At 38.2% G+C, this 26483-nt stretch overlaps 1 protein-coding gene and 2 long non-coding RNA genes across 17 annotated transcripts in view; 2 read left to right on the top strand and 1 right to left on the bottom strand.

Annotated features, from left to right (window-relative positions):
- Positions 1-26483, top strand: part of LOC148647685 (uncharacterized) — a 663201-nt gene that overhangs the window by 503546 nt on the left and 133172 nt on the right. The gene's annotated exons all lie outside the window — the stretch shown is intronic.
- LOC148647688 (polyunsaturated fatty acid lipoxygenase ALOX8-like) lies at positions 693-26246 on the bottom strand. Its single transcript, XM_088607669.1, has 9 exons — positions 26143-26246; positions 25503-25675; positions 14950-15093; positions 13877-14077; positions 12752-12838; positions 7831-8000; positions 7021-7142; positions 5300-5400; positions 693-2576 (listed from the first exon to the last, which is right to left on the bottom strand). The coding sequence occupies exons 1-9, from the start codon at positions 26192-26194 to the stop codon at positions 2397-2399; spliced, it is 1230 nt and encodes a 409-aa protein (XP_088463795.1). The 5' UTR covers positions 26195-26246; the 3' UTR covers positions 693-2396.
- The window catches only part of LOC148647686 (uncharacterized), a 53019-nt gene continuing 28333 nt past the window's right edge, over positions 1798-26483 (top strand). For both annotated transcript variants that reach the window (XR_015926695.1, XR_015926694.1), the window contains exon 1: positions 1798-2264. This is a non-coding gene — a long non-coding RNA (uncharacterized LOC148647686). The remainder of the gene's footprint in view (positions 2265-26483) is intronic.

Raw genomic sequence — 26483 nt, 5'->3', positions numbered from 1 at the left:
CTGCAGCGTTGTGGCCGAAGAGCGACCAGCCAATGTGTGTGGCAAAGGGCATAGTAGCCAGGGTGGGGATTAAAGGTCACTGGGCAGCGCAGCTGACCACCCGGAGCTAAGTACATAGCAGTCAGAACTGTTAATCAGCATGTAGTTGTTCCTGGTTTATACCCCTTTATTCCTGTACCCACCTTCCAGCCTATATTCATGTACCTGTACCTGAATGACCCTAGTGTGCTGTAGCCCCTGTTGGGCCTTGCTCCTGCTGTTGCTGTTGTGCTGGACACGGGTCTGAAAATAAAGCACTTGTGTTCTTAGACAAACAAGCCACAATTCCTGTTATTAATCCTCGCCGAACCCGCCACGCTACGATATTTTCTCTAACCCTAATATTGGCACTGTACACTGTGCTCATCATTGAAGAAGTGTTGAAATAATACTGAGAGAGGTCGGAAAATGACACACAGAGTGTTAAATATTTAACACTCTGGCAATGTTTGAGCTCAAACTATTTATTGTTAATTTAAATCGGGTGACTGTGAGACCATATACAGTAAACACCAGATCACACTCTAATGAATTAGAGTTGATTTAACACTAGTCAAGTTGCTGTGTGGTTCCACACCTAGGGAAATGTGTAATCTCGCCTTTTTTCTCTTTTAATTAACAGACCTTGTGAATGATCAACACAGACATCTATACCATAGACAATATACACATTTATTTTCAAAAATGATTTATCTGTATTGCACTACATATCTAGGACTCATCAAAGAGCTAACTGTAAATGACCACCCTATATTTTGTTCATACTCATTTCTAAGAATTTAAGATTAAACACAGCTACCAAGGCCCTGTCCCAGTATAAACACTAGCAACCTGGCGCCCGTCATATGGCCATTCTCGCTCAAGTCTGCATTTTCTCACGGTGTCCCATTTCTAAACAATATTCATGCATTCGTAAAATTTAACTTTTTAAAAACTTTTATTTTTCACCCCATTCCGACTGATGAATATTCGTTTACCTATGATTTACAGTATTTTGTATACGGAATATTTAACGGTACCCATATTTAATAGTATAAACAATATTAACATTTCGTTTGTAATACATTTAATTATCATAATGGCACGTTATTATATACATAAAATGAAGTGGTCTGGGAAGAACCCTTTTTCTGAGCATTTAAAAATGGATGTAAGGGGGTATTTAAAGACTATTTCGAAGTGCAAAAATATGAAAGCGGTGCAGACATTATTTTTATTTAATTTGTTTGATCTTTTTTCATAACTTTAATTTATGTAGTAATATGTACCCCCGACGATCTTTTTGTTTTGAATTGTTATATGTACTCTTGTTTGTTTTGTAATTTTTGTTATTCTGTTAATAAATAAAAAAATACCAAATATATATTTAATAGTCCAAAGGTTTGAGGTATTGCCAAGTTTACCTTATTTAGTTTACTTCGAAAGAAAGCAAATTCGTTATTTTCCTTGCACTGTCATTTTGGTACTGGGACAGACGATATGAAATGTATTTAGCAGTACACAGCTTTGAATAAACACAGAGCCAAGATTTCCTTAGTTTACTTCTGCAGTTTTGAGTCGAGCCTGGTGTGGCATTACGCGGGGGCAATCTGTTAATTATTTTGGCTAAATACTTTATCCACAAAAGTAAATACTGCTCCCTCTGTTCATGCTTTAAAAGTTGAATTCCTTTTTTATTTAAACTCTATTAGAAATGTAAAGAATCAAAAGGCAAGACATACAATGGAAATATATAAAAAAGTACAATTTTTAGCTTTTACAATTGTGAATTCCTCTGGCTGTGAAGTATCTATTCCTGTATATATTTCATTATTCTGTCTCCTTTTTTGTATTTCTGGAGTTTAAAAACGTCTTTAAAGAAACATGACGCGGGGGCGTGTTCAGTGTGGAGGCGGAGCCCTGGATGAAGGGCGACTCGTCCTTCATGAGCCAGAACAGCTGTGGTTGCTACAGCCAGACCACGCCATTAATCCAGGGCCTTGCCCCCACGCTGAACACGCCCCCGCCTAATGCTACACTGTTCAACACGAATGAACACGACGTGTCTCTACTTTTGTGCAGGGATAGACGAGGTGACATTCAATTTTATCAAACTGCGAGCGGAGAATGACAAATCATTTTTTTTTTAATATTGGAAGAGAAGCATCGACGGGAAGCATTTTGAGCCTGCGTCGTGTACCCAGCCAGTGACATCACGCGAGGGGCCCGTCCACCTGTTTATAACGGTGAGTCCTGCAATACTCCCGCAACTGAGGTCCGCACCTGAGTACGTCACTGAAGTGTGGGCTTGAATGGGTCAGGGTCAGTGTGAGCACTGCGACACGGCCAAAGATCGCAGACACCTCTGATGGTGACACTTAGATATCTACACTATTGGCCACAAGCGATGGAAGCATGTAAGTGTACATCAGTTCAGTGCTTTTATTGCGTGACTTTATTTCGTCTTCAATCTTCTCCAGGTCAGATCGGAATCTTAAAATCAGATCCTGAGGTCTTTTCTCTGTGAAGTACTTCTCTGGATACTCTCCCAGTTTAGCCTGAGAAAGGAAAGTAGTTATTCGTTTACATTGACAATGTTGAAATACGTCTTTTTCAGTAATGAGTTAAAAGGCTGGACCTAAACCACACATGTCATGTGGAACATAACTATGTTTTAGTTAAAGATAAAAATGTTGTTATTCGGCGTGGAAACTCTTGTTTTTTGTTTGGCATTAGGGGGCATTAGTTGTACACAGATGTCTCATCTAAAATGTTTATGGCTTTGACTGAGTATTGTAACTACAGTGTATGTGACAACATCTTCTGCAGCAAACAAAAAAAAGCTTTAATTGCATTGCAAACTAATACAGTATTTGAATTTGTAAGTTATTGATGAATAAAGGAGTTTGATACTTCTGAAAACTAGTGTTTTAGAAAATATATTTTTTTCTGTTTATATCCCTATGGGTTTTTAATATCTTGTCTAACTGACACCGATTTTGATATTATCCAGGGTGCAGATATGAATTCTGTCTTGAATAGTGATTGATGTAAAAGGAGACAGCATCTGGCATCCACAGTACTGAGAAACTTCAGTATACTGTATATGTGATCTGAGTGTGGTATCTTTCAAACAAAGAATTTACATTTCAAATATACTCCAGAATCCATTAACATTACGCATACCAGACTTCTTTCTTTAGAAAAACACTCGCAACAGAAAAAACACCCATGTATTGTCAGCAGCTACAGTATGTCACCCTGCAACTTACAACTGGCAACCCACTGAAGCTCCTAATGCCCCAGTATAGTGATGGGGACACCATGCAATACAAAAGGTGCCATCCTTTGGATGACATAAAACCAAGGTCCTGACTCTCCATGGTCATTAAAAATCCCAAGGCACTTCTTGAAATGAATAGGGGTGTTCGCTGGTGTCCTGGCCAAATTTCCCCCTGGCCTTTACCAATCATGGCATCTCTGAACTGGCTTCATCACTCTGCTCTCCTCCCCAATGATAGCTGATGTGTGGTGAGCATACTGGAGCACTATGGCTGCCGTCGCATCATCCAGGTGGGGCTATACATTGTTAGTGGTGGGAGGGGAGTCACCATTACCTGTAAAGGTCTTTGAGTGGAGTGTCCAGAAAAGTGGACTCAGTATGCTGAGGCACTAAACATACTATATGGATAGCAGATGTATAGGACCAAATTAGCTGACCAAGACCAGACAGTCTTTACAGTGTCTGACCTCTGATAATCCTGCAGTCTACATCATGCATCCAGCTACAGATATTGTCTCCCTCTGCTCTGCTATTTCCCTGAAAGTTAAGTAGTAGTAGTTCTGGGATGGTTTCTCTATAGAAAAGCATGGCGCTGCTGTAAGTGGTATTGGTGGACACTTAAGTGGTATTTGTGACACCACAATTTCTGAGACACTGAACCAAGGTCCGTAGTAGGTCAAATGTCTGTCTAAAACTAGAGGTGTTAACCCCAGTGTTTTGACTACATTACATTTTGGGATGGTACAAGTAGTACAATTTCTGTTTTCCCTTATTTTCTGACTTAATTCAGTTTTTTGTAGTCAGATACTAATAATGATGTAATTAACAGGCAGATATAAAGGAATATTGTACTTCATTCTTTTAATGAAGCTGTCTTAGCTGAGGAAGTGGTACTGCTGGCCAAACAAACATCTGAGGTGTCAGAAACCCCAAAGGATCCCAAACCACTGATGCAGAGTGTTTTTTTTTAACATGGAACTCGGATTGAGTTAGCGACGTCTGCTAGAGGCACATTAGGAGATTGTAGAAGAACCAGCCTGCTATACCTCAGTGGTTCAAATTCTAAAACATAGAGAAATATTGCCTTGAACTTAACAGTTGCAAATCTATCTGATTGCACTCAGGTAGGAGTATCCAGTTTTCTAAGATAAATATTAAAGATCAGAAGCAGACAAAAACAAATGTTTTGGCCTTCTGGTTGTGACGAGATGAAAGATCACATTAAATAAATTGATGTTTTTCTAAACAAAGGTCTCAAAAACTGCATAGAACAAGACATTTATTATAAAGGGTTTAGAATGTACTTCAATCAAGACTTCACAGTGAAGTGAAAGAATTAATCTCTTTAACAAAAATGAATTTGTTTGAGCATGAGGAGAAAAATGTTTTGAGCCAAAAAACTGAAGACCCAAATTTGATATCCTGTTAAGTTGAAAGTCTCTGAAGGAGACTGAACAGTGATTTATGATGATCCTTGGGCAGTAGGAGAGGCACACAGGAGAACCATGTGTTTAAAATCAATTAATGTTTGGAGTGAACTTTGAGTACTCCATTTTATGATAATGCTGTCTATCCCATAATCATTGATAAATCAAACAGAAAAGTTACGTTTTTATCCATATGTGAACATATGGAATAGTGCAGTGTATTACTTCCATTAAGTGATACATTTTCAGTTATTATTGTATTATAAAGATATTAACAAAAATGTTCCAAGCACAACATACACAGGACATTTAAACAGAAGATAATGTAGCATCGCAAGAACCACTCAGTGATTTGCAGGAATGCATTTTCCAGTAGTGTACAAGCCTGAATCAAAACCCCATTTTTAAGCCTTTTTAAAATGTGCCATGTTCTGCTTTGTATTGCATGAACAAACGACGTGCCTGGCTGCACTCCAGGGGTTGAAGTGATCGATAAGGCACGATTCAACTGGAAAGAAAAAGGTATTTTAAATGAATAATGGACTTTTCCAGTCAGTAGAGCAGAGCTCACCTGTCCACTGTTGACTGCGCTGTGTTGCACCGAGCAGGTGAATATGACCATGGTGAGAAACTTCATTAGTTCCTGAACAGTGAGGAAAGTTCCTGGAATACCTGTCAGAAATGTAGTTACATAAAATAAAACATGGTGACAACACTAATATAATACTAGTAGTGCTGATGTATTTCTTAGTGGAAACATAAAATATGAATTAAGTTATCAGGTGGTTACAGCCTCTGTATAGCCATGGGAGAATTAGGACCTGTGTATGATGATGAGATATATGCTCTCCTCTCACAGGCATCAACAGTGTTCACTGATAGCATAATAGCAGGGCTATGATTTTTTCTCCACTAATTTTCTAACCTGTATATCAATTCTCCAGCATCAAGATAACATTGTAGCATTTTCTAAAGCTGTCATTTAATTTTTACAATTTATATGCATAGGTATGTGGATTAACAGTGATGTACAGTGCCCTCCAGAATTATTGGCATCCTTGGTAAAGATGAGCAAAAAAGGCTATGAAAAAGTGACTTTGTTGTTTATCAGTTTGATCTTACAATGAAAATATGAGAGAAAACGAACCTTTCAGTGAGGTAAAATTATTCAAAGGAATAACTTTTGAATCAGATGTGTGATTTAATGTCAATAGTCATATACGGTACAGTTCCCTCCAGAATTATTGGCACCCTTGGTAAAGATGAGCAAAATGAAATGCAAAAATGTCTTTAAAATTAATGCAATGAAAAAATGTAGGGGTGCCAATAATTGTGACATGTTTTTGAGAAAAATGTTTCTTTTTTTTATAAGGGGTTATTTTATAAGGATCAGTTATTTGTTATACTCACTGCTTAAGGTAGAAATAAGCAGCAGCTGACAGATGAGAGAGAATTAGTGCAGGAAAGCAATCGTGGGTTAATAAACATTTAATACTGTGCTGATTTGTCTGACGACCACACACAGGTGCGGCACTCTAAGAATTTACTCCATGGTAAATTTCAATATTTTCAATATTCATTAACATTGCTTTCATTTGTAACCTTTTTCAGAAAAAAAAACTAACAGCCACATTACATTTTAAAATGGTGGCTAGTAGTGACGCGCAGGTCGGCTTGTTTTAGACCCGCACCCACCCGCTGTGGTGAGAACGAACCCGCGCACGTCTGACCCGATCTGAAATCTTTTTTTTTTAACCCAAGTCTGCCCGTCCCGCAGTTGTGAGTCGACCCGCGCATCACTAGTAGCTAGGCTGCTAGTTTTTATATTTTATATAACGTAAAATGTGATCTTTTCATGAAATATGATTATTAGAACAAAACAGAGCTTAATTGAAGCTGCTGTTTCACTGACATCTAAAGCAACACAAGAGCCAGCTATCGATCTTCCCTAAACAGGGAAGTGCTGAAATCGGTATCCCAGAGCAGATCGATCACACTCTTTCCATGGGGATAAATTGGAGAAAACTGAATTTTCCAACCTCATACATCCTTCAGGAGTAGTTTCAGTTACGTTTACACCATCATAGTTGCTGACATTTTCATTTCTTGTTTCATTTATTATTTTTTTGTCCTTGTATTCTTCAGCCTAGTTCATAGCACAGCCACACATGCAAATTCTGTTCAGAGTGAAATGTAATTCATTTGTATATAAGTCCCTTAAATCTTTGAAGCCCAAGTAGAAATACAGGGCATTCACTGCAAAATTCTTAATTGTTAGTGTTGGTGACCTACCTGACTCTTGCCTTCCTAAGAAACCGTTGGTGAAGATATCCTCTATCCAGGCCTGCAGCTCGGTGTCCTCCAGGACATCTTTGTCTGCTGGGTAGTAATGTTTCACCATGCCATCCACAAACCTGACAAGCAAGCACAGCAGCTAAGAAACTCACTCAACACAGCAGGAGGAAGGGAGACAGTTTTGCAGGATGTGCTGTAAAGTCTTACATTCAGTGAGACAATAATTGTAACTTAAACATATCTTCAGAAATGATATCTAATTAATACAATTACCAATTTGCTACTGCTCGTGAGTACTTTCTATTTCTTTAAGAAATGGGGGATTAGTCATAATGCATTGTGGTACCCAGTCAAAAATAGTTAGTCAGTTTGTACTTTTATCCCCAATTCCTGTTACTTTGCAGTTTAAGAAAACGTTTACAAAGTTTTAATGACATGGATAGTTGTTGCCTGTGTTTGTGAAGATGTAGATTATGCCCAGCATCTTAATAGAACAGTATTCACTCGACACAGGTCTCAAATTATCAAACCATTTGTTTACTTAAGGAATAAGTGGTGCAAATGAGTTTTAGTCATTAAAATTGATTTTTTTATACAGTATTGTCTTTTTCCAAACTCAAATCTTTATATTAAACATTTTTAGTTATTTTTAAGTACAGCTCATACCTGTCACTAGAGAAATTCCAAGGTGTTCCCTCTTAATAATTTCAAGTATTACACAATTTTTGGCTACCTTAGACAAAGAGTACAAATGAATGAAGACTGGACTTTCCACATGCTTGCTGTGAAGGCTCCTGGAGGTCCCACCTGTTGATCGCAGCCCATAGTTTAAGGCCGTCATCGCGGTAGTGGTAGTTGGGTATTCCTTCAACCCCACGAGCGGTAATGTCCTCCGGCAGACAGAGGGCGCTGTAAGTCAGGGAAGTGAGGGCTCTCTGAAGCACTTCAAACTTCCCATATCCTCCAGTACTGGCGGCCTTGTTCAGAAGGAAAAGAAGATTCATTAGTGTGACTGTTTTTTTCTCTCTGTAGTCTCACAGTCACTACAGGTTGTAGTAAGAATAAACTCCTTTAGTTTTGAAATTACCTTAAAACAAACCTTAAAAAAATATCAAGTTTATGCTTTATGGCTAGTGGAAAGAAACTGGAGTGCACAGCAAAAACCTTTGCAAATGCAGTGATAACATCTACACACAAATGATGCCCTAAGACATATTGGACCACTGGAGCTGTGAGGTATTAAACTGTCATGACTGAGCACAATCTAATGACTTAGCCAATATGATAAACCATGTATGCTGATGTTGTGGCCCTGCTCAGTGTCTAAATATGTCAGTTAAATCTGTACATCATTCCTCCAGAGTCTCAGAGAACCTCCAGTTGGTTTTATGGATTCAGAAGGTATTCTAATGCAACAAAACTTGAGAAATACTTAAGAAGTAATTTAAAATGGAAAGAAAGAACAGTGATAGAGGAAAACACCACTACTAATGTGAAATACCTTGCCCAAAGTTCAAGGAAACAAACCTACCCCTGAGTGCTTGTTTAGCTCTTACAAGAGAACTAAAGTCTAACAATTTTTTTGCCGTTTGGTCCCAGTACAGGCAACTGCCCTGACTACTTGATGAAGTGGCAACATATTCTTGCACCTTTCTGATGAATAATGCAATGTAGGATTATCAGCCACAGTCCTCTTTTTTCACATTATCGCTGTTTCATATTTTTCTCTATCTGTGTGTTGTGGTCCCATGAAAGCTATACCATGGTAGATTTAGCCTCTCAATGTAGAGAGGTGAACAGTTTCCGTTATGTTGGTGCTTGTAGTTAATGCTAATAAATAAAACTTAATGTCTTTGCCTTATTGTTTAACCTACAGATCACGTTTTTGCTATTTAGTTTAACATGACGAATGCTGGTTCTGTGTGATAAGATCATGTTTTCTAATATGCTTGTTGTCTCTGGACAAGCAAACCTACTTCCTCTCTCAAACAGTTATTCAAAAGCCTTCCTTTAGAAAAGCAGATTCCAGAATTGTAGACTATATAGTGAAGGTATTGTGATACTTCGTTGCTGTGGTGTTATTACAGACAGGAAAATGACATTAATTAAGCAGAGGGGATGCTGAGAAAGGACTAAGAGTATTGCTGTGTGCACTTACAGATGCAGCCATTCAAAGTGCGTGGTACAGACACGTACCGGCTACAGCGTCGCGCATCGTGACGCATGATGACGCCCGGTACCGCGGTACGTGATTGGTTGACCGACAGGGGCACTCGTGGTCCATTGGTCTGTCGTAGAAAGATTTACAGTAAACGTCTTTACTGTGCCCGTTGTAGTATTGAATATTTATATGGAATTTTACCACTGATGGGAAATCTTAGTAGCTGAGCATAAAAAGAATAGGAGCATACTGTAACGTGTGTGAAGGCCATAAACAATATTAATTTTGGAACATAAACATACAGTATATGGCTGGTCTTGGTACTTTAAAGTAAAAAAATACACACCAGTATTCCATTTCTCCCTAAACATTTTAAGCATTGAAGTCTTTAACGAGATACCGGAGTCAACAAGCATACTTTTAGAATTTGATTAAAAGGGAATATAATATGGAATCGCGTATCTAAAGAAATTAATAACAATATAATTATATTCATGAACCGCAACACAAGAATAGTACACGCTGAACATTGTCTGTTGATAATGTTTCTGTAGTGCTTTTTCAGCACTCTGCATGTGACCTTGCCGGTGGCGCTGTGGGTTAGGTTCCTGACTCCCATGTCACATGGTCTGTGATCGAATCCCACTGGAACCATAACTTTTTTTTTTAACAAACATTTCTTTGAAAAAATGAAACGTTTCCCTTGGTCAGAGATTAAATAAAACCTCACTCGCACCAAACAAATTTATATTTCTAAATATCACAACATGATCAAATTTAAGTCATTTTAATAACAATGAATAGTCACCTAGGCATTACAAAATAAACATTTATATTGATTTGAATCGTGTTTTGATTTAAATCGTAAACGGGTGTTTAAATATATGTGTTTTTTGATTCACAATCAGACAAATGCAAGATAAATTGATATCTTTGTCTTCTAAGCATCTTAATAAACTTTCAGCATAGCTTTCTCCCCGGTTAGATTTATTTTTCTTGGGATCTTGGGATCAAATGTGGAAAGATTAGATTGTAATCGTTTTTATTTTTCAAATACGTTTTAGAAAAGTGTAATCTATGCTAAAAAGTTGTACACCACCTGCTATAAAGATACATATTGTAATACTTTCGGTTCGGATAGGACAGACACGAGAACTCAGACTTGCGGAGTCAAAGCAAGTTAAAGCCTTGATTTTATAGATCACCTTTAAAAGTGGAATCTCAAAGCAAAGTAAATACCCAACACTGATTGTACCCATCTGTCATGCTAATAAAGCACCTTGAATTGAATTGAATTGAATTGAGGGAGAGAGGGGGGGAGGGCAAGCGAGAGAGCAAGGACAGACAGTCAAATAAGATACACTCCACAGACATTCACAACAGCGACATATCATAAAACGTTGAGAAACATGATCAGATTTTCCCCGGTTCAGAAAAAAAGATCTAAAGTATACTAGTTTGTCACTCTTCTCATCCCCTCTTTGCTAAATGGCTTTTGAATAGAGTCACATGAAGAGAGAGGTGAAACAGCCCTACACAGCCCTGTTGCAGTACACGAATATAATTATATCTTAATTTCTTTAGATCACGATTCTTTTAATACAGTCTTTGCTGTGCTCTAGTGGATCCTTGTGACATTTCGAGTTCTGGTTGAATGATAAGTGTCGCAGTTTAAATAATTTTCGTAGTTAGAAATTATGAAACGCTCTGTTAAAAGCAAGGGAGTTTTTATGTCCGTTGCAGTAAAAGAAAATGCCTGACAAAGTAGGGCTTGGACAGATTCCAAGTGCATTTTTGCAATTTACGTTGCAACAGACAATGTACAGCGTGTACTATTCTTGTGTTGTGGTACATGAATATAATTATATAGTTATTAATTTCTTTAGATACGCGATTCCATATTATATTCCCTTTTAATCAAATTCTAAAAAGTATGCTTGTTGACTCCGGTATCACGTTAGTTAAAGACTTCGATGCTTAAAATGTTTAGGGAGAAATGGAATACTGGTGTGTATGTTTTCTTTAAAGTACCGAGACCAGCCATATACTGTATGTTTAAGTTCCAAAATTAATATAATTTATGGCCTTCACACGCGTTACAGTATGCTCCTATTCTTTTTATGCCCAAGCACTAAGATTTCCCTTCAGTGGTAAAATTCCATATAAATATTCAATACTTAAACGGGCACAGTAAAGACATTAAATATACATATACATACTGTATATGTACAGTACAATTTGCATACGGTAATATGTTTATGTTCCTAAATCAATCTCTTTTATGAGCATGTGAAAGGCATGGTGAATCGATTCTCAAAAATTACTGTACTTTGCATGATTGGAAACAAATGCGTGATTGCGAAATGCTGTGGTGTTACTTTTACAAAGACAGTCAATGAAAAAAATAATGTGGACCAGGGCAATACTTTGAGTTTACAGCTTGTCCAAGGTCATTCGTTATTAATACTATTAGTAATATCTTCGTTAAAGACTTTGATGGCGACAGCTCAAACATGAGAGGTTGAGCTTTATTTCCGGAGCTTGCGGAAATTCCGGATATTATTATTTTGCTTGCGGTATTTACGGTAACTAGCGGTATTTACCGGTAACTAGCGGTAGACTGCGTAAAGGGCACCGCAAAATAATGCGGTATCGCCCGCACATTTTGAATGGCTGCATCTGTATGTTGTGTTTGTGTTGTTTCTCCCCTATAGTTAATATACTTGCTTAGACTCCATCATGCTTGTATTTGCAGCCTTGCTTGGTTTACGAGACGATCTGTTTGTGAGTAACTGTGTATGTAAGATACTTGGGGGGTAGCTGATTTTGTTGTGAAGTCATGAACCCCAGCATTTTAAGTGCTGTAGTGTTTTGCTGAACCTATAAATTTGTGTTTAATTTTGAAGCTGTCTATACCCATTCTTGGGAAGACCAAGTACTAATATAATTAGCAGGCTTGGTGAAAAATTGTTTTCTGTCCTTCAAAACCACAGAACCTACAGGAATTTTATTTAACTTTTAATACGACACTTGAATTAACATAATTAATACCACAATTAAATATTAAGGATTATGAAATATGACACAAACCAGAATAATGTGACCCACAGACCTTACAGTGCCTTGCAAAAGTATTCACCCCCTTTGGGCTTTTTTAGTTTTTTATATTTAGGTGTGTCAAAGCAAGGGGGTGAATACTTATGGATTCAATTATTTTCTGTTTTTTACTTTAATTAATTTAGTAAAATGTCTGGATTTGTTTCACTTTAACATTATAGAGTACGTTGTGTTGATGAGTGGCAAACATTCTCAGTTAAATACATCATGGTTCCATGCTGTAACACAATAAAATGTCCAAGGGGGGTGAATACTTTTCCAAGGCACTGTAGTTTGCCCACCCTCATGTTGAGCCCAAGCATTTTGATATTGACAAGTTATGATTTGTGATGGGTTTGATTCTTTAACATTTTAAATGAATCTTTACCAGGCATTAGCTGTATTGCTGTTAACTGTTAATAAAACAATGCAGTGCAGCTGCAATAGTTATTTACAGCAGTAGAGACTGACCTGGTCAAAAACTCCTCCAGTGGCCATCAGATCATTCCTGGCTATAATATTGATGTGAAGGGTGTATCGTGTATGAGGATTCAGGAGCTTCGTATTGAAACGGAAAAGACATTTTAATCAATAACGAATTAAGGAAGAGCAACAACATTGTTAGCTGAGGCAATGGTATACGATATGTTTTATTGTCTGACATGTAAGTATCACATTAATACTACTGTACTTCTGCAATGCTGTATTACCTCTAACTACTCTTTTGGCATCTTTTGAAAAGTCAGAACAGTACCTTGCTATTGAATAACACTCTTCCTAGTGTCAAACAGGGCAGTTGACAATCCATCTAGTGAGCTTTTCCAGGAAACCCTTATCGTACTGGGGAACGTACTGGGGTGCTGCACAGAGATCCTGCCTGCAACTAGGTCCTAACTGAGGAAATAGGGGGGTGATGTTCTCTAAATCCATAGTACTGTTCTGCTTTTAAACCAGAACATTGTATCCAGAAGACTGAACTCAGGGTACATTTGATAGATCTATTAGTTTCAACCCAGAAATGTAATTCACAGCTCTAGGTGATCCTCAAGACAGAACCACATCAACTAGCACCCAATTCATGATGGGCTCCAGCTCCATTGATTATTCACTATGATCTAAATGGCTTTTTAAATTCAACATCTGTTAATAAATAGATTTGAAAAAATGTTGACAAAATGCATAAGTCCTTAAAGGTATAAATTTAATGTTTTATACCATCACAGAAGTGGTATTGGTCAGTGCACAAAATTCAATGTATAATTTCCCTGATATACTGCCAATAATCACCTGTAGCCTTTCAAGAAATACAAGATGCATTTCGATTTCCTCTAAAAATAATAAAACCTTTAAATGGGGTTCTCTCCCCTTGACTGACACTGAAAAAAAAAATTAATCTGTTATTGGCTGTTGTTTTATTTCAGATCCTTGCTATTAAAGGAAGTCTTTGCGTAACATACTGAAATGTAGTTAACAAACACTGTAAAAAAATATTTTGAAACACTTTCCAAGACTATCCTTACACAGGAGCAAATACAAAACACAAATACAAAATGCACAATGTTTGTGCTGGATATCAGAAAAACACAGTAACAGTACCTTGAACACAGGGTGCACTGAGGGTAACTGCCTGAACATGGCAACACAGAATACCTCTGCCAACAGGTGGGTTCGCAGCAAGTGAGTAACCAACTCGAAATAGTTAAAGTCAGCACTGCGCACATAGGTCTTCGCCAAGAGCCAGCTGACAGAGTCGCTGGGCAGGAATATGGGGTTTTCTGGTCCTGCCTTCTGCTTGAGCTATAACAAGAAATTATAATGCAGTCATATAAATACTGTAGGACTCATATTATTCAGCGTACCTAATATTTTTCACTTCTTGAAGATAGTACATACAGTACATACGGTACACACAGATAATCCTTGACTATACCATGATGCCTAGGTAACAGAATGACAAAACCCAATCCCAGACCTTTTATTAATTATTAATGGTATTATTGATAAACTAGCATAGGATTTATAATTAACAAAACATATAATCAGTCTAGTACGGCACAGTGGTGCAGTGATTGGCATTCACTGCCTTGCAGCACTGGGGCCCAGGGTTCAATTAGTGGGGTGGAATCTGCACGGACTTTGTACTGTATGTTCTCCCTCTGTTTGTGTCGGTTTCCTCTGGGTGCTTCCTTCCCACGGTCTAAAGACATACTGGTAGGTTAATTGGGTTCTGGGAAGACTGGCCCTGTTATGAACGTGAGCATCTCTGTGTTTGTGTCGGCCTTGAGAGGGTCTGGTCCATGGTGTCTTTGTGCCTGTCGCTTGCTGGGATAGGCACTGGCTGCCCTGTGTGACCCTAAACTGGAAGAAGCACTTCCTACCAGAGTTCATTATAAAACATTACCTTTTAAAATGAAATTAGAAGTTTTACTTTTAATGAAAAAAAGTCCTATATCAATTATTCTCAACCGCATACTGTATGTCCAGAAGCAGGCCATTTTAACTGAGAATGGGTGGATGGAACTAATTTAAAAAAGAAAAGATGTCTCTTAATCTCTCTTAATTAATTCATCTTAATTTCACCAAATACTTTATTTTATCCTTGAATAATACTGGAAATATAGATGTTCAAGCATTTTAGACAAGTGTAGTAACTGCACTTAGTCTGGCACCCGAATGGCAATGGGCATCAGGATTTCTTCTCTCTTCAGATGCAGCAGGCAGAGTGGAGCAGCAAGGTACTGCTTCTTCATGTTGATGGTGTTGGTTTGGATGCCATCAAACAGTTTGTAGTCCACCAGGTAGATAGTACCTTTCTGTAGAAACACAATAACACTTTTGCTGTCTTTACAAACTGGAGTTGCTACGGTACTTGTTTGGAAACAAGACAACCCAAGACTCCTAGCACTCAAGACACTGACCATGATTCACACTCAAACTGAAATGCTAATACACTAACAGTGACATAGACGTTGGCGCTGCTGTCTCCTCGATCCAGGGAGCTGGGATTCCTCTTGGTTTCATCAATCCTTTTCCCAGTGCTGGGGGCTGGTTTCCTCTCAACATCCAAAGCTGACTTGACAAGATTAGCTCCTTAACTGTCCCTCTCTAAAAAACTGTGCAATACACTGGAGGGGGAGAGCGATTGCTAAGGCCAGATAAGTTACATAAATCAAGTTATCCCTAGTTGACACCACCAGGTCCTGGCCAGGGTTGTCCAGAGATGTTATGATTAATGAATATTTAAGATCTATTGGTATTACAGATGCTTTAAGAGAATCAGAAGCCCTTTAAAAAGACAGTTCTAAGAGCATTACAGGAAAGGATATGTGAAGAAAGGAGAAAGTTGACAGCAGGAAGATTTCATTAAAAGTAGTATAAATTAGAGGTATTGTTTGTTGACTTTCTACCAAAATCTAGGTTGTTTGTTATTTAGCTCCTAGAAAAAGTCATATAAAACAGACCAAGTGTTCAGACTCTGCTGTTTTTATTTTGTTTTGGTTTTGAGAGTGAAAAGACAAAATAATTTTATATTTCCTTCATTTGAATTAAGGATTTCAAGTTACAGTATAATGCAAAGTTTGGTTTGCTGTTTTTTTGTTGACTGGTGCTACACCTGTTACCTAAGTGTTTCATTTGGCTGTCTGGGACTGAATCTTAAACTGTGATAAGATTCATTTTATTTGTCACCCACCCATAATACTGTAAGTTTCAGTGGTTTGTGTGCTTCCATGTATATTTGTTTTGTGTGCAATCCCTACATTATGTTTCAGTATTATCTATTATGTGTAATAAATGTAGGGTTTTAAGACTTAGAACTTTTCCATGTTTTTTGCTTTCAGCTCTTAAGCAAATTACAAATGGTAAATTCCTGAACTTTTATTTGTTTTTCTAATTCGACTTGTTGAGAGCAGTTGAAAACATTAGGGTTCTCCATTACAATTCCATAAAGCATTATACACAGTGTTTATACACATTATACACAGTATCTAGTGTTTGTCAGCAATCATTGTATACAATCACAGTGATGGCAGCTGTAGGAGGTATGATGAGCTACAGCTGTGAGCGGTCTTACTGTATATAAGTGTAAACTGCATACTTCGCTGCAGTCAGAGAGGGAGAGACGGGGAGTCAGTGCCATACAAGTACAGTATGTAGTTTACCTGGCACAGGCAGGGCGCAGCAGAATACCTGGCCAAGCCAGAGAGAGTAAGGGGCCAGGTTTTTTATGTACAGATGCAGCCATTCAAAACAAGCGGGGTATGCTGCATTATAACACGGTGGGCGTGTCGCAGTATACCGCATCATACCGTATGCAAATTCGATTATGTTAATAGTATCCGGAATCACCTTGTAAAACCGCCAGGTGGAGCTAATAAAGGTTAACCTCTCCTGTACAGTATTTGAGCTGTCACCAGAAAACGTTGGTTTCGAATCCTGATCACTGCTGAGGGACAATCTTTATTCAATTAAGAATTTAAGTTGTATACTCTTTAGACTTTTAAATTTAAACAGTGTATTACAGTATGTTAATCATTAAATATTAAAAAGGCGGTATATTTTATAAAAGCAAGATTGTTCTGTTGGACAAAAGTATACAACCTACCACCTTTATCATAAATATTTTAATTATGCAGGAATATTTTATGCATCAAAGTCTTTACCGAAGATATTACTAATAGTATTAATAATGAATGACCTTGGACAAGCTGTAAGCTCAAAGTATTACCCTGGTCCACATTCTTTGTAACCGTCTTTGTAAACGAAAAGAGTTTATTTTTTCATTGACAAAAAGTAACACCGTAGCATTTAGTTGGTCTGATCACGCATTCGTTTCCAATCATACAAAGTAATTCTTGAGAATCTCCGATTCACCATGCCTTTCACATGCTCATAAAAGATATTAATTTAGGAACATACTGTACTGTATATTGCTGGTCTTGGTAGTTTAAAGAAAAAATACACACCAGTATTCCATTTCTCCCTAAACATTTTAAGCATCAAAGTCTTACATGTTGTTATTTGGGAAATGTTTTTACAGATGCAGCCATTCAAAGTGCGCGATACAGACATGTACCGGAGGTAATTGGCTACGGCGTCGCGCATCGTGACGCAAGATGATGCGGGGTACCGCGGTACGTGATTGGTTGACCGACAGGGGCACTCGTGGTCCGTTGGTCTGTCGTAGAAAGATTTACAGTAAACGTCTTTACTGTGCCCGTTGTAGTATTGAATATTTATATGGAATTTTACCACTGAAGGGAAATCTTAGTAGCTGAGCATAAAAAGAATAGGAGCATACTGCAACGCGTGTGAAGGCCATAAACTATATTAATTTTGGAACATAAACATACAGTATATGGCTGGTCTCGGTACTTTAAAGAAAACATACACGAAACATGGTTTCATTATGACCAGTATCGGTCTTGAGATATTTTTAACTTGATTTACAGTATTTGAGAGGTATGTCTTGACACTGATACTACGTAAATACTGCTCACTTATATGTTTCTAGGTTTATATTATGCATTTCATACGGTCAAATTACTTTTGAGCAACTGATAAGATGCGCGAAACGGTATGCCCAGGGCGTTTTAGTTTTCGTTTTGTTTTAATGCAGTGCAGTGGATTGATTAGAGATATCAAGTACATACAAGTCATTTTTTAAATGTTGTAGTTCGTCTTGTAAAAATGTTACGAGTACATCATCTGTCAACAATTACACAGGTTCTGTTTCCATATTGCGGATTTTGGTTACGTAATATTTTCTAATTTCACGTTGTGAATATATGATTTGAAACAGAGCCGCAGAGAAGTACATTATGGGTTGTTGTTTTTTTTTGCAGTTTTATCTAGAACAAGCGATGCTTAAACCTTTGTCTGATTCTTGTGAAACTATCCACACGACAGTTACCTAGGAGTTGACTTGTGATGTCACTGATGGGATGTTTCTAAAAATCCATCCTCTGTAAAACGTCTTCTCCACTTGTCCTGCATATGTATTCGCTAATGAAGCTGTGTGTTCTGAGCCTGGATCTCTACATTTCTGTATGAACCAGCTTAGAGGGCTAAAGACAGCTTGTGTTTAAATTGAGTGTAAGGTAATTTATGCTTCTAAAGTCATGGTCAGCATTTATTATTGTACTGTGCTGTAAACTTCTTCTGTGTCTAATTGCATTATTTTATAGCTTTATCAAATCTGTACATTGTCTGTCGATAATGTTTCTGTAGTGCTTTTTCAGCCCTCAGCTTGTGACCACGCCGGTGGCGCTGTGGGTTAGGTTTGTGACTCCCATGTCACTTGGTCTGTGATCGAATCCCATGTAACTATGACTTTATTTTTTTACAAACATTTCTTTGAAAAAATGAAACGTTTCCCTTGGTCAGAGATTAAATAAAACCTCACTCGCACCAAACAAGTTTATATTTCTAAATATCACAACATGATCGAATTTAAGTCTTTTTAATAAAAATGAATAGTCACCTATGCGTTACAAAATAAACATTTATATTGATTTGAATCGCGTTTTGATTTAAATCGTAAACGCGTGTTTAAATATATGTGTTTAAAGGCTATATACTGTATAAAAGTGTTGATTCTTATGGAATGTGTTCCGCCGGGGATTCAAAAAAAACAGTGGCATGTTACATTATTAATTTGGGTGTCTTAATTCGATGTATTTAAAGCAGTGAACTACTGTAGGTGTAACATAACATTCAGAAATACAATCGAGAATAGTTTTGTGGTGTTTGTTTAGATGAAACGTTCCTAAAACGTATAACATAACCGGGCATCCATATGAATCAAGTAACAGGTTTATTCCATGCTGAAAAAAAGAAGAAAGAAAACACATTCCATAAGAATTGACTGAGCTCCGCTCTGTACCACGCAATGATCCCCCCAGAGTCTCTGCCCCAGGTTATTTGGGTTTTTAGACAGAGGGAAAAAAACTCTCTCTCTTGCTTGACCTCACCCTCCCTGTGTATTGTCTGTTTTTTTGTTAACAAGGCTCGCCAGCTAATGTGAATCAAAACCTGTCTTTCTAGCTTTTAAAGTCGTGCGATGTGTAAGCCACAATTCAAATAGAGAAAAAAGACCTGACTGACAAGATTTAAGATGTGGCTGTCAATGTTGGATTAAAAAAAACACATTGCCCGACGTTTGTTGCATTGCTTGAAAAATAACTTTATTTCGAGAGACTGGATAAGTAATTCAAGTGTTTTTTTTAACTTCCTGAAAAACAACTAATAATTTAACTATATGTGCAAACGTTTTATGATATGTCGCTGTTGTGAATGTCTGTGGACATGTGCTGGCTGGACAGGAGGCTCTACTGTACACAGAGAGGGGCGGGAGGAGGGGACAAGCCGATACATACTCTTAGAGTTTGATGAATAGGGAATATAATACAAAAATATAGTACTAAAAATAAGATACACTCTACAGACATTCACAACGGCGACTGTCAGAAGATAGGACACAGCGGCTCAGGCACCTGCTGAATGGAAAAGGGGCACTTTAATGTTCTGTATGGCTAATACTAAAGCCAACACTAATGTTCAATACTTTGATATTCTTTTCTGTATGTTTAACAATAGTGGGTACTGGCCTAATTCGTCCCTGCTCCCGTTGTTAGGTGTTAATGTGTTGTTAAGTGTGAATTTGTACCTGTTTCCCTGAGGTCTGGCTTTTTTTCTGGAAAACCATAACTTTAAAATTAGTCAAGCAATATGAAGCATCTCCTTTTACTTTTAAGTCCCTTAAATACATTGAGCACAGCTTTCTCACCACTTAAGATTGCTTTTTGATACCATCCTTACACAAAGCAGAAACTTTCCGATGACATACAGTACAAGTGGAAAGATTACAGATTTTAATCGTCTTTAATTTTGTTACGTTATACGTTTTAGGAACGTTTCATCTAAACAAACACCACAAAACTATTCTCGATTGTATTTCTGAATGTTATGTTACACCTACAGTAGTTCACTGCTTTAAATACATCGAATTAAGAAAATTATGTGTAGCACTTTAGATCTTTTTTTCTGAACCAGGGAAAATCTGATCATGTTTCTCTATAACAATAATAAAAAACTTTATTTTACATATCACCTTTAAAAGTGGTAGTACCTTTTTTAGTACTATATTTTTGTATTATATTCCCTATTAATCAAACTCTAAGAGTATGTATCGGCTTGTCCCCTCCTCCCGCCCCTCTCTGTATACAGTAGAGCCTCCTGTCCAGCCAGCACATGTCCACAGACAGCGACATATCATAAAACGTTTGCACATATAGTTAAATTATTAGTTGTTTTTCAGGAAGTTAAAAAAAACACTTGAATTACTTATCCAGTCTCTCGAAATAAAGTTATTTTTCAAGCAATGCAACAAACGTTGGGCAACGTGTTTTTTTTAATCCAACATTGACAGCCACATCTTAAATCTTGTCAGTCAGCTCTTTTTTCTCTATTTGAATTGTGGTTTACACATCGCACGACTTTAAAAGCTAGAAAGACAGGTTTCGATTCACATTAGCTGGCGAGCCTTGTTAACAAAAAAACAGACAATACCCATGGAGGGGGAGGTCAAGCCAGAGAGAGAGTTTTTTACCCTCTGTCTTAAAACCCAAATAACCCGGGGCAGAGACTCCGGGGGGATCATTGCGTGGTACAGAGCAGAGCTCAGTCAATTCTTATGGAATGTGTTTTCTTTCTTCTTTTTTTCAGCATGGAATAAACCTGTAACTTGATTCATATGGATGCCCGATTCCTCCGGGGATTCAAAACATTTTTTTTTTTAATCGGGTATCGAAGGGAATAGGCAGTATAACCCTGTTCATGCACAAACTGTGGCATGTTACATTGATTTGGGTGTCTCCTCTTGCCAGAAAGCTCTAAATTGCATTTTGAGCGCGGTTTTTGACTTTTTTTAAATTGCATTTTGGGCGCGGACAGCACATACAAGGGTAAATGAACTGCGCCAAGAAATTTAAAATAGTATTCTTTAGGTGTGAGGGTAGGAGTGGACCGCAGCAGGCATAATCAGCAAACCAGGAAAACAAAGAACAGGACAGGTGAGATGTGTATCCAGAAAGCGAGTGATCAGAAAAAGGAAATGGTGTTACGCCCAGGTTCTCGACCCAATTGTTCTAACTTGCTAATGCATCAGACACATTTCCTGGCGTCTTGTGTTTTAAATAAAATAGGAGTGTCTTTCCCTGGTATTAGCTCATCGGTATGGTGTAAGTTTTATCTGTACCATACCATACAGTATATAGGTACAGAATTCAAGCTGCACCACTGTATCGCTTTGGTAAGGAGACGGACAATGACCAAAATCACGAAGACTCTCTCACACCAAATAATGAAGATGAAAAGAAATGGGAAGTCAACACGGGACATTGTACAGCAGTTGGCTTCGATGGACATCTTCGTTTCTGAAAGCACAGTGAGACGGCATTATAAAGTGGAGAGGAGGCAAAGAGAATCTAAACCGAGGACGATTCAAAGGTAAATAAATTTCTAAAAATACCTTTCTTGCATGTAAATACAACTACGCACATTATTTTTAAAACTAACTGTTGATTTTTTTTTTCAAGTCCTATTGTGCGAGCTATCGACAAACTGACTGATGAAAATGATGAGCTACCGGCAATGCAAGTCCAAAGACGGCTATGGGCTGACCTCGGTGCGACCATTAGCCCGACATCGATAAGAAGAGTACGCAGGAGGCTTGGATGGAGATACAGAAAAACCAACACATGCCCCATGATAAGGGTAAAAAACAAAGAGGAAAGACTCAAACAAGCGCTCCAATGGATTGAACAGGGGGAGGCATTTCAGGATGTACTTTTCACCGACAAAACAACAGTGGCTCTGGAACAGTTTTCAACAATGGCATTTTGCAAAAAGGGGAGATATGTGGACAAGCCAAAGCCTAAACATCCACTGAAGGTTCACGTCTGGGGGGGGTATATCTAGAAGAGGCCCGGGACCACTTCTTATTTTCGAAGGAATTATGGACCGTGTATTCTTCGAGGAAGTCGTGGTCACACAGCATGCTGCCCCATATATCAGGGAGCAGTTTGGATCAAGGCACCGTCTCTTTCAAGACAACAATCCGAAACACACAGCAGCAAGGGCGAGGCTTATAGCAGAAGGAGTGAACTGGGTGAAAACTCCAGCCGAATCCCCAGATCTAAATCCGATAGAGATGGTTTGGCATTCGTTGAAAGACTACGTTCGGAAAACTTCTAAGCCCCTCACAAAGCAGGAACTGATCGATGCGATCTATAAATTCTGGGAGGAAGAACTGACCGAACAAAATTGTAACAATTTTATTAACAGGCTGTTTTGTGTTCTTCCTAGGATTGTTGACCGGGGCGGGGGACATTCGGGAATGTAAGTCTGAGAAAGACAGTCTCACGTTTGTGGACAGTCTGTCCACAAACAAAACGTAAAAAAAATGTAAAAAAAACAATTACTTTTTGTCAATGAAAACCGGTGTGTGTGTCTCTCTCTGCTGGATGTCCCTCTCACTCTCTGCTGAATGAATAAAAGCATTTTATTAAAAACGCGTTTGCGTTTGTCTGGTATTTACTTTGGTCCCTTTTAACTGTTTTTCGGTCTACTGTATTGCTTTGAGATGCCACTTTTAAAGGTGATATGTAAAATAAAGTTTTTTATTATTGTTATAGAGAAACATGATCAGATTTTTCCTGGTTCAGAAAAAAAGATCTAAAGTGCTACAAATAATTTTCTTAATTCGATGTATTTAAAGCAGTGAACTACTGTAGGTGTAACATAGCATTCAGAAATACAATCGAGAATAGTTTTGTGGTGTTTGTTTAGATGAAACGTTCCTAAAACGTATAACGTAACTAAATTAAAGACGATTTAAGGGACTTTAAAAGTAAAAGGAGATGCTTCATATTGCTTGACTAATTTTAAAAACTAAGTTATAAATGCAGACGCTCCCTCGGTGCCGCGCCGGGTGTAAATATCAAAATATACATTCGTCCCGGGCAGAGGCCGAAGAGCGCCCGGCTGGGGTGCGCGGGGAAGAGCAGGACAGGAGTGAAAGGCGGGGTTTAGGAAGGCGCACAGTCTGGGCAGGTATAGATTACACTTTTCTAAAACGTATTTGAAAAATAAAAACGATTACAATCTAATCCTTCCACGTTTGATCCCAAAATCCCAAGAAATATAAATCTAAACGGGTAGAAAGCTATGCTGAAAGTTTATTAAGATACTTAGAAGACAAAGATACTGTATCAATTTATGTTGCATTAGCCTGATTATGATTAAAAAACACATATAATTAAACGCGTTTGCGATTTAAATCAAAACACGATTTAAATCAATATAAATGTTTATATTGTAACGCATACTGTCCAGCCTCCATTTCTCTATAAAAATGTACTCTATTACACACACACACAATAGAAGCAGGAAGCAGAAGCAGGGACCGTTGTCAGAAGGGAAGAAGGTGACTATTCATTGTTATCAAAAATGACTTAGAATCGATCATGTTGTGATATTTTGAAATATAAAAGTCAATTGATTGTCCATAATATTGCTATTCTATTTTTTCGAAGAAATGTTTGTTAAAAGAAAAGTCTAGTACCAGCTGGATTTGAACACACAACCTGTGAGTTGATAATCAGGCACGTAGACCAGTAGGCTACAAGGGAAGTCACATGAAGAGAGAGGCGAAACAGCCCTACACAGCCCTGCCGCAGTACACGAATATAATCATATCGCTATTAATTTCTTTAGATACGCGATTCCATATTATGTTCCCTATTAATCAAATTCTAAAAGTATGTTTGTTGACTCCGGTATCTCTTTAGTTAAAGACTTCGATGCTTAAAATGTTTAGGGAGAAATGGAATACTGGTGTGTATTTTTTACTTTAAAGTACCAAGACCAGCCATAAACAGTACTGTATGTTTATGTTCCAAAATTAATATCGTTTATGGCCTTCACACGCGTTACAGTATGCTCCTATTCTTTTTATGCTCAGCTACTAAGATTTCCCTTCAGTGGTAAAATTCAGTATCTACAACGGGCACAGTAAAGACGTTTACTGTACTGTAAGTCTTTCTACGACAGACCAACGGACCACGAGTGCCCCTGTCGGTCAACCAATCACGTACCGCGGTACCCCGCGTCATCTTGCTTCACGATGCGCGACGCCGTAGCCAATTACCTCCGGTACGTGATTGGTTGGCTGCATCTGTATGTTGGCTTGCTGGTAAGGTAAAGAATGAGGTAAACAGCCTGAAAGGTGGCTGAAAAGCAACACTATTTCTGTAGGAGAGTATGTGGAAAAGGGAAAAAAATCCTGCAAACTGTTTTTTCCAAATGGGCTGTTGTAGGCTGGTCTGTTGTTATGGGACACTGGAGAGTGTCACTCTGTGTGGCATCACAGAGATCGGAGAGGCAGTTCCAGGAAAAGAGGTTCACTGGGTATTGCTGACTTACTTCTGTTTACTACAAAAGATAACCTTAGAAAAGGTTGGAAACTTACAACTCTTACAATTTTTTATTCTGTAGCTTTTTATGATTTTAAAAAGCAGTAAAGCCAGCAGCCATATAACTCTGCAACTCACAACTGGCAACCCACTGAAGCTCAGCAGGTGTGAGCCTGGTCAGAACCTGGATGGGAGACCCTCTGGGAAAAACTAAGGTTGCTGCTGGAAGAGGTGTTAGTGGGGCCAGCAGGGGGCGCTCACCCTGCGGTCCATGTGGGTCCTAATGCCCCTGTATAGTGATGAGTGATGGGGACACTGTACTGTAAACAGGTGCCATCCTTCGGATGAGATGTAAAAATCTGAGGTCCTGACTGTTAAAAATCTTAGGGTGTTTCTCGAAAAAAGTAGGGGTGTAACTCCGGCGTCCTTGCCAAATTTCACATTGGCCCTTACCAATCATGGCTTCCTAATAATCCCCCTCTATTAATTGGCTTCATTACTCTGTTCTCCTCCCCACTGATAGCTGATGTGTGGTGAGCGTTCTGGTGCACTATGGCTGCCGTTGCATCATCCAGGTGGGGCTGCATGTTGGTAGTGGTGGAGGGGAGTCCCCATTACCTGTAAAGTGCTTTGAGTGGAGTGTCCAGAAAAGCGCTATATAAGTGTAAGCAATTATTAATTAATTATTATAAAGTAGAGGTCATCTTTATTCAAAAATATGTATTAATCCATGTGACAGTCATACTCACCTCCAGTTCTTCCTGAAGGGAGCTGGACGTTTCTAGGAATTCACAGACCATGTCGTTGGTAACTGGGAAGTTTGGGGGGATCTGTTTGCACTGTCTGATCAGTATGGGGTTGGTGCCATTTAGATACTGGTATGCAAAAAACCAGTCTTCCTTCCAATTACGTTGCACTTTCTCTGTATTAACAAGAAATATGTTTTACATTCAAGAAAAAAGTACTGGCACTCCAAGTGGGTTTGCATTGCTAAGCAAGGGCTCCCTGATTTTATTCAAGTTCTCCTCAGCTGCTGTGGCCAGAGTGAGAAGTTATTGTTTTATGGGAGTTATACTACCCATTATATCTTACAAGATGATATTCTTTGAGCAACTGATGATTGAACTATACTTGAGGGAAAAAATGCCCCCAGAGAGAGATCAATTTAGTGTTATAATACTAAATTGTAAATGGGATTGTTTTGTATATTAGCATTATTAATGCTTTTATAACAAGCAATGTACATTTATACAGTCTGGCAATTTACTGAACCATTCTCACCAAAGACGTTTTAGATGGTTTACCCATTAGGAAATTAGGTAGTTCGGCATAATATGATGTGATTATGATGCTTTAATTTTTAAAACAATCACTCAGATTATACAGTACCTGACACATCTGTCTGTTTGCAGTGCTTGTAGAATTTCTCATAAAACTGCATACTTTCCCAAGACCCCCCCAGGACATACAATCCCTCCCAGGCCAAGCTCCGCTAGAATGAAATGGTCAGATAAATCTCAGAACCTGCCTTGCGGTAACCATATGTAGTCGTCTCTTATTAGGACAACATTTCAGGTAGATGTGTGTATTAAGAATAGGTAGTTTCTTTTAACTATGGAACCTTCTCAGAATTTTTGAAAATGATGTTCAAACCCAAATGTCATTGCAATCACATTGTTTTTAAAACCTCTCACAAACCAGAAAGCTGGACGTGGGAAGTGTCATTTGAA

The sequence above is a fragment of the Lepisosteus platostomus genome, chromosome 15 (genome assembly GCF_059453375.1).
Source record: "Lepisosteus platostomus isolate fLepPlt1 chromosome 15, fLepPlt1.hap1, whole genome shotgun sequence".
Classification (NCBI taxonomy): Eukaryota; Metazoa; Chordata; class Actinopteri; order Semionotiformes; family Lepisosteidae; genus Lepisosteus; species Lepisosteus platostomus.
This window is presented reverse-complemented; position numbering and strand designations above follow the sequence as displayed.

Excerpts from the sequence above, each read along its gene's own strand:
- LOC148647688 (XM_088607669.1), bottom strand. The coding sequence starts at position 26,194 with ATGCAGTTTTATGAGAAATTCTACAAGCACTGCAAACAGACAGATGTG. Across the intron at positions 25,676-26,142 it reads CAAACAGACAGATGTGTCAG|AGAAAGTGCAACGTAATTGG; the intron begins GTACTGTATAAT and ends TTGTTAATACAG. Across the intron at positions 12,839-13,876 it reads CAGTGCACCCTGTGTTCAAG|CTCCTGAATCCTCATACACG; the intron begins GTACTGTTACTG and ends TTCAATACGAAG.